At 66.2% G+C, this 13308-nt stretch overlaps 2 protein-coding genes across 3 annotated transcripts; one reads left to right on the top strand and one right to left on the bottom strand.

Annotated features, from left to right (window-relative positions):
- Positions 1-19: 19 nt before the first annotated feature.
- On the top strand, positions 20-1716 carry SSNA1 (SS nuclear autoantigen 1). Its single transcript, XM_068552338.1, has 3 exons — positions 20-149; positions 624-823; positions 1167-1716. Exons 1-3 carry the CDS (start codon positions 98-100, stop codon positions 1272-1274), a joined length of 360 nt encoding a protein of 119 aa, XP_068408439.1. The 5' UTR covers positions 20-97; the 3' UTR covers positions 1275-1716.
- Positions 1717-3039: 1323 nt separating this feature from the next.
- On the bottom strand, positions 3040-11388 carry TPRN (taperin). 2 transcript variants are annotated; one of them, XM_068552468.1, is made up of 4 exons: positions 9533-11388; positions 3773-4031; positions 3570-3676; positions 3040-3462 (listed from the first exon to the last, which is right to left on the bottom strand). In XM_068552468.1, exons 1-4 carry the CDS (start codon positions 11354-11356, stop codon positions 3400-3402), a joined length of 2253 nt encoding a protein of 750 aa, XP_068408569.1. In that variant the 5' UTR covers positions 11357-11388; the 3' UTR covers positions 3040-3399. The 2 variants fall into 2 exon arrangements, with proteins under 2 accessions (XP_068408569.1, XP_068408568.1); XM_068552467.1 differs by having other exon boundaries at positions 3570-4031.
- Positions 11389-13308: the final 1920 nt, after the last annotated feature.

Here is a 13308-nt window from a genome sequence, read left to right as displayed (position 1 = left end):
GACGTGCGCCGTGGACACGCCGTCTGTAGGCAGTACGCAGGCGCGGGCTCCGATGCGGTAACGGCGGTTGGAGAGGCCGGGACCCCGGGCGGCGACCATGACCCAGCAGGGCGCGGCGCTGCAAAACTACAACAACGAGCTGGTCAAATGTGAGCGGCCGAGCGGTGGGGCCCACCGGGCAGGCTGGGAGGGCGTGGGTCTCGCCGGCCTGCGGTCGCGGGCAGTAGCTGGCCCGCAGCGCGCGGCCGAGCGTGTTGTACGGTCCGTGCGCGGCTTTCCGGGCCGGGGCGGCGCGGACGCCTTGCGGACCTGCCCAGCGCACAGCCGCGGTGTGGCTCGCCCCGAGGGCTAGGTATCTGTGGAGTGAGCAGAGGACGGTGGGCCTGAGTACGCACGGCCTCCCGGCCTCATGCCTCGAGCCTCGCGCGGTGCTTTCTTTAACTGAGACTCCTCAGACGCAGGACATTGGCCTGGCTCGGGCGAAAGGTGGCCCATCCGGCACCCGGGTCCTCCACTATCCACTAGCCTTCTCTCCTCCAGAGCAGGGGGCTCCAGAGCTGGAGGGGCGGTGCTGTCCTTCCTGCCCCGGGCCCACCGCGCCTGTTTCTCTCGGCCCACCCTAGGCATCGAGGAGCTGTGTCAGAAGCGGGAAGAGTTGTGCCGGCAGATCCAGCAGGAAGAGGAGGAGAAGCAGCGGCTGCAGAATGAGGTGAGGCAGCTGACAGAGAAGCTGGCCCGAGTCAACGAGAACCTGGCTCGCAAGATAGCCTCTCGGAATGAGTTCGATCGGACCATCGCGGAGACGGAGGCTGCCTACCTCAAGGTGGGGCTCGGGGGCCCGCGTGCTGGGCCGAGCCCTCCAAGGCTTTCTGGCCCAGGGGTGCCTAGACAGGCTGTAGGCCCCCCGTGGAGTGACAGTACGGCGCTCAGAGTGACCTGGGTCCTGTTGTTGGCACCATGCTCATCACCGCGTAGCGGGTTCCGGACTGTGAGCGGCAGAGCAGCGGCAGGAGCCAGAGCCGACCTCGGCCTGGCTTCCCCGGGTGCGAGGAAGGGGCTTTGGGCCAGACTCAGGGGAGAAGGGCCCTGGCCCGGGAGGGGGGCTGGGCTGTGGGAGCTTTCCAACAGGAGGAGCAGTGCTAACCGGCTGGTGTCTCTGTTCGCAGATCTTGGAGAGCTCGCAGACTCTGCTTAGTGTCCTGAAGAGGGAAGCGGGGAACCTGACCAAGGCCGCAGCCCCCGAGCAGAGGAGCAGCGGAGGCAAGGACAGCTGACGAGGCCACAGGCGGAGGGCCTGCCTCCACTGCGCCCCCTCTACGGCTCAGTCCCCGGCAAGTCTGTCTTCAAAGCATCTTTATCCTTCACAGCAGCAGCTTTTTTCTCTTGTTGTCTTTGGTGCCGAGAGAGGCAACTGCCAACCTTCACTGGCTCTGGGTGACCGGAAAGACCTGAGCGTAGCCCACCAGGTGGGGTTCCTGGCTCTGAGCTCACGCAGGCGCTGGGGAGGGCAGCTCTACTCAGGGTCCCACTGAGGCCTCCACACCAGCCTGGGGCTGTGGGGAAGGCCCGCTTCTGGTCTCAGCACCTTGGGAGTCCTGTCACCCCTCCCTCGCCCCGCAGGTGCCCAGGCAAGTGGGGCAGGGGCTGGGCCCCTCTTTCACCTCAGAGCTTGCCTGGGGCCTGTGACTGTCAGTAAAGACTGTTTTTGTAAAGATCCACGTCAGCCTGCTGCCTGTGTCAGGAGTGTTCGGCTGCCGGGCCCCCCTAGAGTCAAAATACGAATCCTTGCCCAGTTGTAATACGGCTCCTCCGTGAAGGGATGCCTTTCCCTGTGACCGGCCTTGCGTTCACAGCTAAGGGTGCTCCTAAGCATTTCGTGTGACCCCCGTCACCCACCTCTCCCATCAGGGCCACTGGTCCTGGTTTCTAGCATAAGGCCTGGCCCAAGGAGATGCTCTTCCCTGTGCTCAGGTCCCCTGGGAACGGCTGCACCCCAGCTCAGTGATTCCAGATTCTGCCGGACAGCAGCACCCCTGCTCCCAGTCTCTGGTCACAGGCCAGTCTCCCATGCAGCCCAGGGCCCTGCCTTCCATCCCGAGTCCTCCGTGGGTCCACCTGTCTTGGCCTGTCAGCCCCCGTGGGGTCCCTGCAATTGCTGTCCGTGGGGGATGGGGGGTTGGGAAGCATGTGTTGATTGAGAAGGTCTGCAGAAACCTGGGCCCACCATTCCCAAGAAAACGCCTTCCTCCCTCCCAAGCCTGGCCAGGTGGCATTTCCCGTGGGCTTGATGCTCCAAGAGGAAAAGACTTGCATCTGATGCCAGGATTGTGAACGGCCTGTCTCGGCACAGGTAGTCAGCCCAGCCGGGAGCCGCTCCCTAGTGGGCAGCTCTGTCTTCTGTCACCTTTCCAGATCCATCAGCTCTCCCTGCTGACATTACCCCAGGGGAGTGGTCTGCCTGCCACAGCCTTCCTGCAGGCCCCTGTGGGTCAGGGAACCTTCCAATCCAAACAGGAGGCAAGATCCCTGAGGCTCTGCCCACCACCTGCCCTGCACTTCGTCCACCCCCAGGCTCTGGCCCTTCAGGGAAACCACTTCGGACCTGATAGCTGCAGCAAACCCCCGGGCCCACAGAGTTCCAGACCCCAGAGAGTTTACCTGTCATCCCACCTCCCACCATAGCTCCCACTGAGCCGCTTCTGGGAGGCAAGCGGAGCCCCAGAGACTGGGGGTGCTCACAGGGTAGGCACAGGGAAGTCCCTCTCCCAGCCAAGGGGGTGGCTGGGGGGAGAAGCAGGGCAACTAGGGCCACAGGGGTGGGGAAAGAGCCTGGGGCACCAGGGCTGTGCAGTGTGGGCTGTTAACCCCGGACCGCCTCCCCCGGGCACAGAAACCCAAGCTGGGCCTGCATCACACCCTGGGTGGGTGGCCGCCTCCCCGCTGCCAGTGCCTCAGCATAGCCCTGCAGACCCCAGCCCCGCTCCCCATTTCTCCAGCCGAGGACCACGCAAGGAAGGTAGAGGCGGCCTCATCCAGGGCTGTTTATTGAGTCCATCATCAGAGGCGGGAAAAGACTTGCCGTTCATCAGAAACGGAGTGGCTGACATGGGGAGCATGGGCTGGGGGTGGTGTCAGGGTCCCGTCAGCCCCCACCCCAGACGCACCCGACAGCCGCTGGGCATGGCGTATAGCAGGACACCACCCCTCCCCCACAGGCAGTGCCCCCGAGCCGGGGTCGAGTGAGTCCCGGGTGCCCCAGGCTCAGGCCTTGAGTACCGGCCTACTTGGGAGGCCCCAGGGAGGGAGAGCGGGACGTGGGAGGGCAGGCCTGGTGGGGCAGAAGGTGTGCAGCTCCCGGGCACCTGGGGCTCAGCCTTCGCTGTCCTGGTAGGGCGGGGCTCAGAAGTAGAGGGCTGGCTCGCTTCGGAAGTCCGCGAGGTCATTCTGACCGGCAGGGGTGAGCTGAGAGAGGGGCACAGAGGCGGTGGATGGGGCTTGTCCAGGCGTTAGAGCACCCCCCGCCGTGCCCCGCTTCCCTGAGCGTCCGCCCGCCTGCCCCACCTGCTCACCATGACCTCCTTGGATGGGGGCTCCTCCGTGCTCGGCGCGCGCTCCAGCGCCCGCTCCTGCCACTTGCTGAAGGCCACGGAGTGCTTCGGAGTGTAGCTGGACAGGCCTGCGGGCCGACAGGCACACCGGTGGATGTGCGGCTGCATGACCACGTGGCCCGGGCTGCCCTCTGGGCTGCCCATCCCCACAGGCGGGCACTCACCGGAGCTGCCGTCCGGCAGCCGAGGGCTCTCGGGGCCCACGCTGTTCACGAACGTGGCTCGGGGCAGGAAGAGCACAAAGGGCTTCTCCGCTGCCGTGTCTGAGCCGGACTCCTCCTCCTCCTCCCCCTCCTCCTCCTCCTCTTCGTTCTCCTCTTCCTCTCTCCCCTTCTCGGCCTCTGCCTCTTCCTCCTGCAGGGAGCTCTCGGGGGGGTACTCAAACGTAGTCTGCAGGCTCTTGTCGTTGAAGGAGATCTTCATCTAGGGCAGGAGGCACGTCAGTGAAAGTGCTGTTCCCAGCCACAGGGCTCCTCCAGCTGGACCGAGCGGGTACCGTGCGGGTGTCAGACCAGAGCAAGAGCCGAACACTCCGTCGGTCCTTCAAAGGTTCTGAGAAGTGGGGGGCTGCCCCTCATCAGAGAAGTCCCCTCCGCCTGGACCCTGCAGGCTCAGGGTGTCCAACACCTGCAGCCCAGGTCTCACCCATCCCCTCCCCACCCCAGGCTCACCGCATCCCAAGTGACCCACCCCTCCCAAGGGCCAGACCCCAGCCAGCACCAGGAGCCCAAAGCCTCAGGGTCTCCAGAAGCCTCTAAGGCAGTTCCCAGGGTTGCAGGTCTGCCTTCTCAGGGGAGCAGGGCACCAGCCACATCTCCCAGCCAGAGGCTCCCCGGCAGGAGCAAGGTCCAGGTGAGGCTGCACCTGGGGAGCCCACATCTACGCTTCCAGCAGCGCCTCCTGTTGGCTGGTGCCTCTCGCCAGGGCTGAGTTCACGTCCCAGCTCACCAGGCACCTGGATGATCCTGCCCACCCAGCTCGGCACGGACGACCACTGTTGGCCAAGGGCCCGGCACGCCCAAAGCCAGGCCCCCAAGGGCCCGCATGGAAGCTGGGCGGCTGCCACGTGCCAGCCCCGGGAAAGTGGCACCAAGTGCTAGCACCCACTTTGCAGACTGAGTCAGAGGTAGCCTGAGGCTGCACCGAGTGGGGGTCAGTGACCCTTTCTTCCCACTCAGACTGCCCACATGCCCCGTGTCCACCCTGCCCACTCTGCAGGCTCCAGAATTTCATGCGTGGCAAATCTCCTTTCCTAGAGGCCTCCGAGGCCAGACTAGGCTGCCGGTTCTGAGGGGCTATGGGGACAGGCGCTGGCAGAAGCACTTGGGCACTGGGGGTCAGGATCCTCACCCTCCGAGACCGGGACTACGCTCCCCACAAGAGTCGCGCGTCCCCCAAGGCCTGCTCGGCAGGGCTCGGCCGGGCCCGGCAGGGCGGTAATGAATACGAGAGCTGCCCGCCTGCAGCAGATGGGAGCAGCCCTGCTGGAGCTCGAAATATTAAACTCCAGGGCACAGGACACCGCAGCCAGCTCAAGTTCCTCCTCTTCCCCTGGAAGGAGCCAGGGGCGGGAGTCGGGGCCCCCAGGCAGAGAACCTTGGGGCCTGGGGACAGCAGGACGGGGAGGGGCCTCGCAGAAGGGCCGGGCTTGCAGCCCTGGGCAGCAGAGGGACCCCGGCCTCGGAGTAACCTGCAGGGCCGGCCAGGAGTGGGAGGCACTGCCCTGCCGAGCCAGTGTCCAGAGAGGAGCGCAATGTGCTCCTGCCACCGCCCCACGGGCACACACAGTCCCGCACAGCCGTGGGCATCCCCGCCCGCCCCCTGAGCTCCTGGACTTGCCCATCTCAGCACGGCCCACACAGGCACTTGCTGGGCAGGTCCCGAGCCCTGTCGCTGCTGCCCTCGCCCCGGCCGTCCACACAGACAAGCAGTCAGGGACGCAAGCGGACGGGCAGACGACCACCAAAAACGGATCAAACCAGGATACAGATGTTCGTGACTGTCCCCGCATGGGCCCCACCCGGACCTCCAGCTGCCCCCGCCCCCGGAGGCCAAACAGAGCAGAGGCCTGGCACGGGGTAATCACCAGAGCCCACAGGTGCCCGCCCACTGCCCAGGGACCACTGGGGCAGGCCTGGACCCTCCTCCACTCAGCTTCCCCACTGGCAGGGGGCCTGCCCTGGGCTGGGGGCTGCCCTTGACTCAGGGCGTCCCACCTGGGCAGCTGTGTGGGGTGATCCTGTGGCCCCTATGGGGATGGAGTCACCTGGGTCCCCCAAGACTGGCTCCCTGAGACCTGGGGCCAGAGACCCCAGGAGGAGCCCAAGGCAGAATGGGGCTGCCAGCACAGGGGCCCAATCCTGGGCCCCGCAGCGAACGGTGCTCCTGGGTACGCGGCATTGTCCCTGATGACCCTGAGCCCTCTGGGCCCATCCCCCGCCACTGGAGACAGGGAAGGGCCACTTGCCAGGGCCCAGCGGATCAGCACGCCCTCATTAGTCCGCATGACCAACTCTGAGCGGGGAGACCGAGGGGGCTGGGTGCAAGCAGGCCCCGAGCCTGGCACAGCCCAGCCAGGCAGAGGCGGGGCTCACAGGCCTGTCGGCGCCCAGCTGGGGCCCGGGGCTCTGGTCACGTCCCACCTCGCCTTCGGTCTCCAGGCTCCTCGTGAGTGCGGGTCTGTGGGTCACAGGACACCCCGTGACTCATACTGCCCGGGCGGCGGGGGACACAGCCAGGGGCTGGCACTTGCACACACCTGGTCACCGGGCTCAGGGACTTTGCCCGCTGCACTGTGCAGCCAGCAGGTGGGTCCTGGCTCGGCCCACTTCCTGCCGCTCATGGGGAGAGAGCCCTTTGTCCCCCTCACCCCACCCTGCCCGGCACACCCAGCTCGGGTTACTGAAGGGTGTCCACCCTGCACTCTGGACTGGGAGCTGGGCTCCAGCCGCCCCGGCCTGGGGTGAGCACCCGCCCCACGCCACACTCCCCAGCACGCGCCATCCCCCACTCAGCCCGAGCTCCGGGGGCCACACACGGCCCCCAGGAAGTTCCCACAGCTGCCCAAGTGGGACGCCCTGAGTCAAAGACAGCCACCCCCCCGCCCCCACCAGTGGGGAAGCTGAGTGGAGGAGGGTCCAGGCCTGTTCCAGTGGCCCCCGGGGTCCAAAAAGACCACCGGGGGCGGCGCCTGCAGGGAGAGCAGATGAAAGGAGAGGCCGCGCCCGCCAGTGGAGGAGCGGGTGGAGGGGCAGGCCCCCCAGGGCAGCGGCGCCTCGGATCCGAGGACCCGAGCGGTCGGGTGAGGGTGGCGGCCACGCTGCAGGCGAGGGTGAGGCCGTGGGGACGTGGCACGCTCGGGCTGGGCAGGGGATCGGCGGGTTAGAAAGTGAGGGGGGCAGAGGGGAGGGGAAGGAGCTGCCAGACAGGCAGGAGCCCAGCCAGCTGGCACCTCACAAAGGGGAAAGGCCCACAGCGCCGACCCCCTGGGAGGCAGGTGTGCGGAGCTGCAGGCCGGCCCCACCCACTGGGACAGCCTGGGGGCGGGGGCGGGGGCGGGGGCGAGAGGGGGTGTGGCCGCGACGGCCTGCAGCGCCCCGGCTGGGCCAACAAGGGACGGAGAGAGAGGGCATCTGTGATTCCACCAAGAGATAACTAAGTGGGGACGCGTGCCCGGCCGGCTGGGCGCCCCCACTACCCAGGGCAGGGCTGCCGCCCTCCAAGGCCAGGTGAGAGCGCAACACCCTGCACCGGAGAGGTGGCAACCCGGGGGCAGGCGCCACGCCGTCAAGAGCTGCACCTCACCTGCCCCCTGGAAAAGGCACCAGGACCCCTGCCCTGGGAGGTCCCCAAGGTCCTGCTGGCCTCCAGGCCACCACGTCCCTGGAACGCGGGGCGGGGGGAGCAGGACAGTGATAGAACCACAGGCTGGCTGGAGTGGGCTGGGCGAGGACAAGGCCCAGGGGCAGCAGGCAAGTGGGACGACAGGGGGTGGATAAAGCCAGGGGTAGCCCAAGGTCATCCTGAAGGGCTGGGCAGCCCCATGCCTCTGTCTCACCCTACAGGCGTTCTGGCTCTTCCTGGACAGGGCAGCTAGTGCATGCCCAGGCAGAAGATCACCCCCAGCAGGTCGTGCTGCTCTGGCACGGCCCCAGCCAGGCCACTCGGCTATGCCAGGTACCATCCATCTGGACCCCCAACCCCTCAGGCTGGCACGGAGACGGGGGCCAGGCTGGCCCGAGCGCCAGGCCGGGCCAGGGCCCGCTTCCCTCCCATCACTTGTTCCTGCCTCGAGAGGCCCTCAGGCCCCCACCCTGCCCTTCTCACTCCAACCAAGCCCCAAGTGACCCCCACGGCTCTGCCCCCAGCTGGGGACAGAATGACCAGGCTCCGGGCTGCAGCCAGGCTCCCAGTATAAGGGCAGCCGGGTTAGGACAGGGGCTCTAACAGCATGCCACACTTGGTTCCCGCCCCACGAGCTCCGTGACCTCCACCGGCCTCAGTATCCTCTGTCTACAAAGCAGGGTGCTTCTGTCACCTCCACCGCCCCAGGCTAGCGTGGGAAAGGATGCCTCCCAGAGCAGCTGGGGTCAAGGGTCAGGAAGTAGGAGAAGGAGCAGACAAGGTGGAGAGGGCAAGCATGGGGGTTGGACTGGTGACCATGGCTACTGGATGACCACAGCGCTGAGTAGAGGGTGAGGCAAGGTCAGACGAGCAGGACAGGCGGGGGTTGGGGGCGCACCAGAAGCGCTGCAGGCCACGGGTGTGGATGCCTGGCCCGGCAGATGGAGCTGGCAGGAGGGCCGATGCCCTCACTCGAGAAGAAGAGGACGATGCAGGGAGGAAGGACAGTGCCAAGGCAGGAAGTCAAAGGAAGCAAACAAACAGAGAGGAGATGCCACATCTAATTAGACAGTGCCAGCGGGACAGTGGGTAAGGGGGCTCCAGTGACGCAAGGCACATCACCGTCCCCCATGGCCCCAAGGAAACTGAGGCTGGGGCAGAGGTGGCCTCAGGGATGAGCCAAGACACCAGCAGCCAAAGGAGAAGCCTGCCAGACACCATCGCGGTTCCGGGGGAGGGTGCGTCTGCCCAGCGCCCTGCTGATCGGAGTCACGTGGGGATGGCCTTGGAATTTGCCCCAGGGCCAGACACAGGTGCTCGGTGCTAGAATGACCAGGAAGAGTCTGAGGAACGTCTCCTCGTGCCCAGAGGGTTCCAGGCCACCAAGCAGCCCTGCCGGGAGAGTGAGGCTCCAAGAGGCTCCTGGCCCTGCACCTGGGTCTCTCTCCATCCTCGGTCTCTCCTCCCCAGTGAGGGGAGCGTCTTTGTCGCTCCCCAGGATCACACCCCAGGCTCAGCCCAGGCCTGCCACACACTAGGAGCTCAACAAACACTCACGCGAAGCCAAGTCCTGCTAAGCTCTAGGCCAGAATGCCTTCTGGAGAGCTGACAGTAGGTATCTGACCCCACCCAAATCAAAGGTCTCCTGCTTCTTTCCACTTCCATCCTGGCACCTGCTACGTGCATAAGCCAGGACTCCAGAAGAACATGCCAGGCCACCCTTCAAAGCCAGGCTGGGGTGGAGCCAACAGCGGGACCTACAAAGGGACAGTCCTGCCCAGCCAATTCCAGATAGAGCCACGAGAACCAACAAGCAGACGAAGCCCTGGCTGGACTGACCCTCCCCCCCAGCCTTTCAAGGTACAGAGCAGGCAAGCCGTCCCCGCAGCCCCAGGGTCATTAGGGTTCCGCTGGAACCCAGGCCAGGGATTCCCCCCCAGCTTGACCTCTCCTGGAGCTTACACGGCTACCCAGCTCCAGCTCTCCTCTGGTCCACGTAGAAGCCGTCCCACACCCAGGCCAGGTGTCCTGGGAACAAGACACATGCTATACCCACAGCTCCGTGACTCGCCACCACTGACCTTCTTTCTTGAAGAGCCGGCCTTGGTGAGACAGGACTTCTGCAGGGCCAGGTAGCCGCCAATCACCTCAATCTCATGCACAGTGGGGTAGCGCTTCTTCACTGAGGTCCCCAAGGCAGCAGGGGGCTCCGAAAGGCTGCCCGGTCCCTCTTCCTCAGCCTCCCTCGGCCTGGCCTCCCCGTTGGCCTGCAGGGCCCCTGGCTTCCTCTTGGGCACCACCGTGAAGGTGTTGCCACCTCGGTGCTGGAGCTCTGACAGGTGCCCAGGCCCAGTGGGATGCGGGTGGTACTGGGGAGGCGCAGCAGCCCTGGGGCAGGGCAGTTTGGCTTCTCGGGGAACCTCGTCCTCCGAGTCCACCTCATCAATGAAGGTGACGGGCAGCCCTGGCCTCCCAGGCTCCCTGCCATTCGTGGTCAAGCCAGGAACCCCAAAGCCCTGGGCAGGCTCAGCTTCAGTGGCGACCAGTGGGGACGGGGGTGGTGAGGACAGCCTCTGCCACCGAACGGTCCAGTCCACGAGGGCAGTGGCTGGCATGAGGCAGCCTCCCTCCTCGACCCCCGAGGGGCTCCTCCCACCGGCAAATACACCATCTGCTCCAGGCACCTGCTGGGCTTCACGCTCCTGGTGCTGGGAGGCCCAGCCAACTTCTCCCTCTGGAGGCCCCACGGACTGCCTCCCTTCCGCAGGAGGGGCCCGGGAAGTCTTGCGCTTGGGGATGAACACGAAAGAGTTTCGAGAGTTCATGCGAAGGCTGGCCAGAGCCCGGGCCTGGAGGTCCCCGGCAGGGATCGTGTCCATGTCTGGCTTGGAGGCCGGCAGTATCTCGAAGGAGTCGTTGGCGCTGGTGGCCGCGGAGACCCACTGGCGATGGCTGGGAGTGGCACTGGCAGGGCTGAGCGTGGGCAATGCCGGGGGCGCGGCTGGAGTGGCACTGGGGGTTCCGGGGCTGGGGGGAGGGTGGGCGGGGGCCTCCCCCGACTCCACCTTTGGCTTCCACTCGCCCGGCCCAGGCGCGGAGCCCGTGAGGCCGTTGGCAGCGCCGGCCCGGCGCTCAGGGGCCGCGGGCCCGTTGGGGAGTGGGCGAGTGCCCGCGCTGCGGCGCAGGCCCCGTGGATGGACAGTAAAGGAGTTGCTGCCGGTCTTGTGCAGGAAGTCGCTGCGCCGGGGCCCGGGGCCGGGGCCTGCGCCGCAGCGCTCGGGCTCGGGCTGGAAGCAGGCGGCGCGCTCGCCCACGCGCGGGACCAGGGCCGGACCCGGGGAGGGCGGCGGCACGGGGCGGCCGCGCTCCGGGCTCCCGCGGCGGCACGGCGCGGGCGGCGGGTCGAACTTCTGGAGCAGGCGGCTAACGCGGCCGGGAGGCGGCGGCGCCTCGTACACGAGCACCTCGGCGGCGCGGATGCGGGCGGCCGGGGCCGGCCCGGGGCCGGGACCGGGAGCGGAAGGGAAGCCGGGCGCCGACTCGATAATGAGGATGTTGTCGGCGCGGATGGTGCGCACGCCGGGCACGCAGCGGTACAGCTCCAGCAGCTGTTGCGCGGGCCGCGCCCCCGGCCCCGCCGCACCGGCGCCCCCGCCGCGCCGCGCCCCGTGCCGCCGCTCCGACTCGAGCCGCATGAACGGGTTCTCGCGCAGCGGGCCCAGGCTCTCGGCCAGCACCAGCGGCTCGGCCGCCGGCCCCGCGGGCTCCTCCGCGCCCGCGCCGGCGCCCGGCGCCGCGCCCCCGCCAAAAGCCGCCAGCTTGGCCCGCTTCCGCTCCAGGATCTCTCGCTTCCAGGCGGGCATCGTGGCGCGGGGCCCCGGGCCCGGCCGCCCCAGGCCTGCCATGCTGCGGAGCAGCCGCCGGATCCGCCGCCGGAGCCAGCGCGCGCCGGGAACTGCGGCCGCCGCCCGCCGCCGGCCTTCGCGCCGAGGCCACGCCCCCCTGACCGCCGCCCATTGGGGGAGGCCTGTTCAGACCCGCCCCGCGCCCGGCGGCCTCACCTATGGGAGGGAGGATGGCCTGCCGTGCTGATTGGAGAGCGCTCACCCCGACCCCGCCTTCCCGCGGGCCTCAGTGGAGCAGCGCCCATCGCGGGAGCCGGTCCCCATTGGGGAGGCCCCCTTGGACACGCCCGCGACGCCTCACGCCGCTCCGTGGAGGCCCCCACTTCCGCCTCTGCTCCCTTGGCCCGCCGCGCCCGCGGGGCGGAGCCCGGAGGGAGTGGGTCCTCGCCGGTGGGCGGGCCAGACCCCTGGGCCCCAGGTCGCGTGTGACCTTGGCCGGGTTTGGTCTTTCCTCATCGTGCCAGCACTCTGCCTGCCTGTTACCCCCGCGGAAAGCGCGGTGGAGGAAGGGCCAACCCGGGACCGGAAGGCTGTCCCGCTCCCGTGGGCGGTGTGCCGGCTGCACGCCAGCCTCTTGCCTCCCGGTCCAGGACCCTCCGGGTCCAGGGACTGCCCACCTGCGGTCCTCGGTCCCCTACGGGCCTTAACGGAGATGCCAATGCTGGAGCCCCAACCAGTGCTGAGGAACCGGTTTCTCAGGAATCCCAACTTTTGCCGGCCCCCAGAATCCACTCTGTGGCTCAGACAGGGGGTGGAAACTCTCTACCCGCACTTTGTCATCCAGGGCCCGGCAAACACGGACTGGAGTGCGGAAGCTGTGAGCAGGCACAGAGGCAGGGGACTCTCTCCTCGCACACAAGCAGGCCCACAACTCTCCAACGCAGACAGAGCCACAAAAGCCACAGCGTGTATTCCATTCACCCACTGAACCGGCCCCATCCCAAGGCTAACCCTGAGGGCACAGCTTCTCTGCCTACTTGCCGTGAGGAAGTTCACTCTCCGTGGAGGGCTGCACAGTGCCCACCACAATCTTTCAGGCCTGTGGGAGCCAAGGAGAGAAGGGGAAATTGGTGGGCACGGGCAAGGACAAATGTTACCTGCCTTTCCATCACCCGCCCTACAGTCAGCAGATGTTCAAAAATGACACTACTGCCTCCCACACCACTAATCTGTCAGGGACCAGGCTGCAAGAGCGCCTGGGGCTCTGCAGAGACCAGGGGCGGGTTTCAACCCAGGGCCCTTCTCAGCTTCTGGATCCCATGGCAGTCTGCAGCTACCACTACGTTAACAGTACTTTAACAGCCCTGTTTATTCAGCTGGAGAAAAGAAACTGGATTTCAGCCTTCCAGAGGTCAAGTGTTCCTTCAGGACTCTGCTCAAATCCTTTCCGAAAGAAGCTGAGCCTTCTCATGCTCATCACTTCTATGCCGACGGGATTACCTAATCCTGAACTACCAGAAGACAACAGGGGAGCAACAAAACACACAAACTAAGAATAACGTGAAAAGGAAACCCGCTCCCAACGGTCAGCTTGTATCTGGCTTTGACACAAGTTATGCCAATCCTGGGTAGGAGACATTTTTGTAGCTGTGGCACAAACTACACCAGCCTCCAACTCAAGCATATCGATGGTTCAGGCCATGCAGCATCTATCCCAGGACAGGAGTCATGAAGCTGCTTCACTAGAACAAGGGTCCAAAGACATGTTCTGTAAAGGGCCATACAGTAAATATTTTAGCCCAGTGGTTCTTACCAGGGACAGTTTTGTCCTCCAGGAGACTTGGCAATGTCTGGAGACTCTTGTGGTTGTCACAAGTGAGGGGTGCTATTGGCATCTAGTGAGTGGAGGCCAGGGATGCCGCTAAACACTCTACAGTGCTCAGAACGGCTTCTCCCTCTGCACACACAGCAATGATCCGACCCAGAAGGCCAACTGTGCCAAGATTGAGAGA

Source organism: Eschrichtius robustus, chromosome 10 (assembly GCF_028021215.1).
Source record: "Eschrichtius robustus isolate mEscRob2 chromosome 10, mEscRob2.pri, whole genome shotgun sequence".
Taxonomy (NCBI): domain Eukaryota; kingdom Metazoa; phylum Chordata; class Mammalia; order Artiodactyla; family Eschrichtiidae; genus Eschrichtius; species Eschrichtius robustus.
Note: the sequence above shows the minus strand (reverse complement) of the source record. Positions and strands in the feature narration are given on the sequence as shown.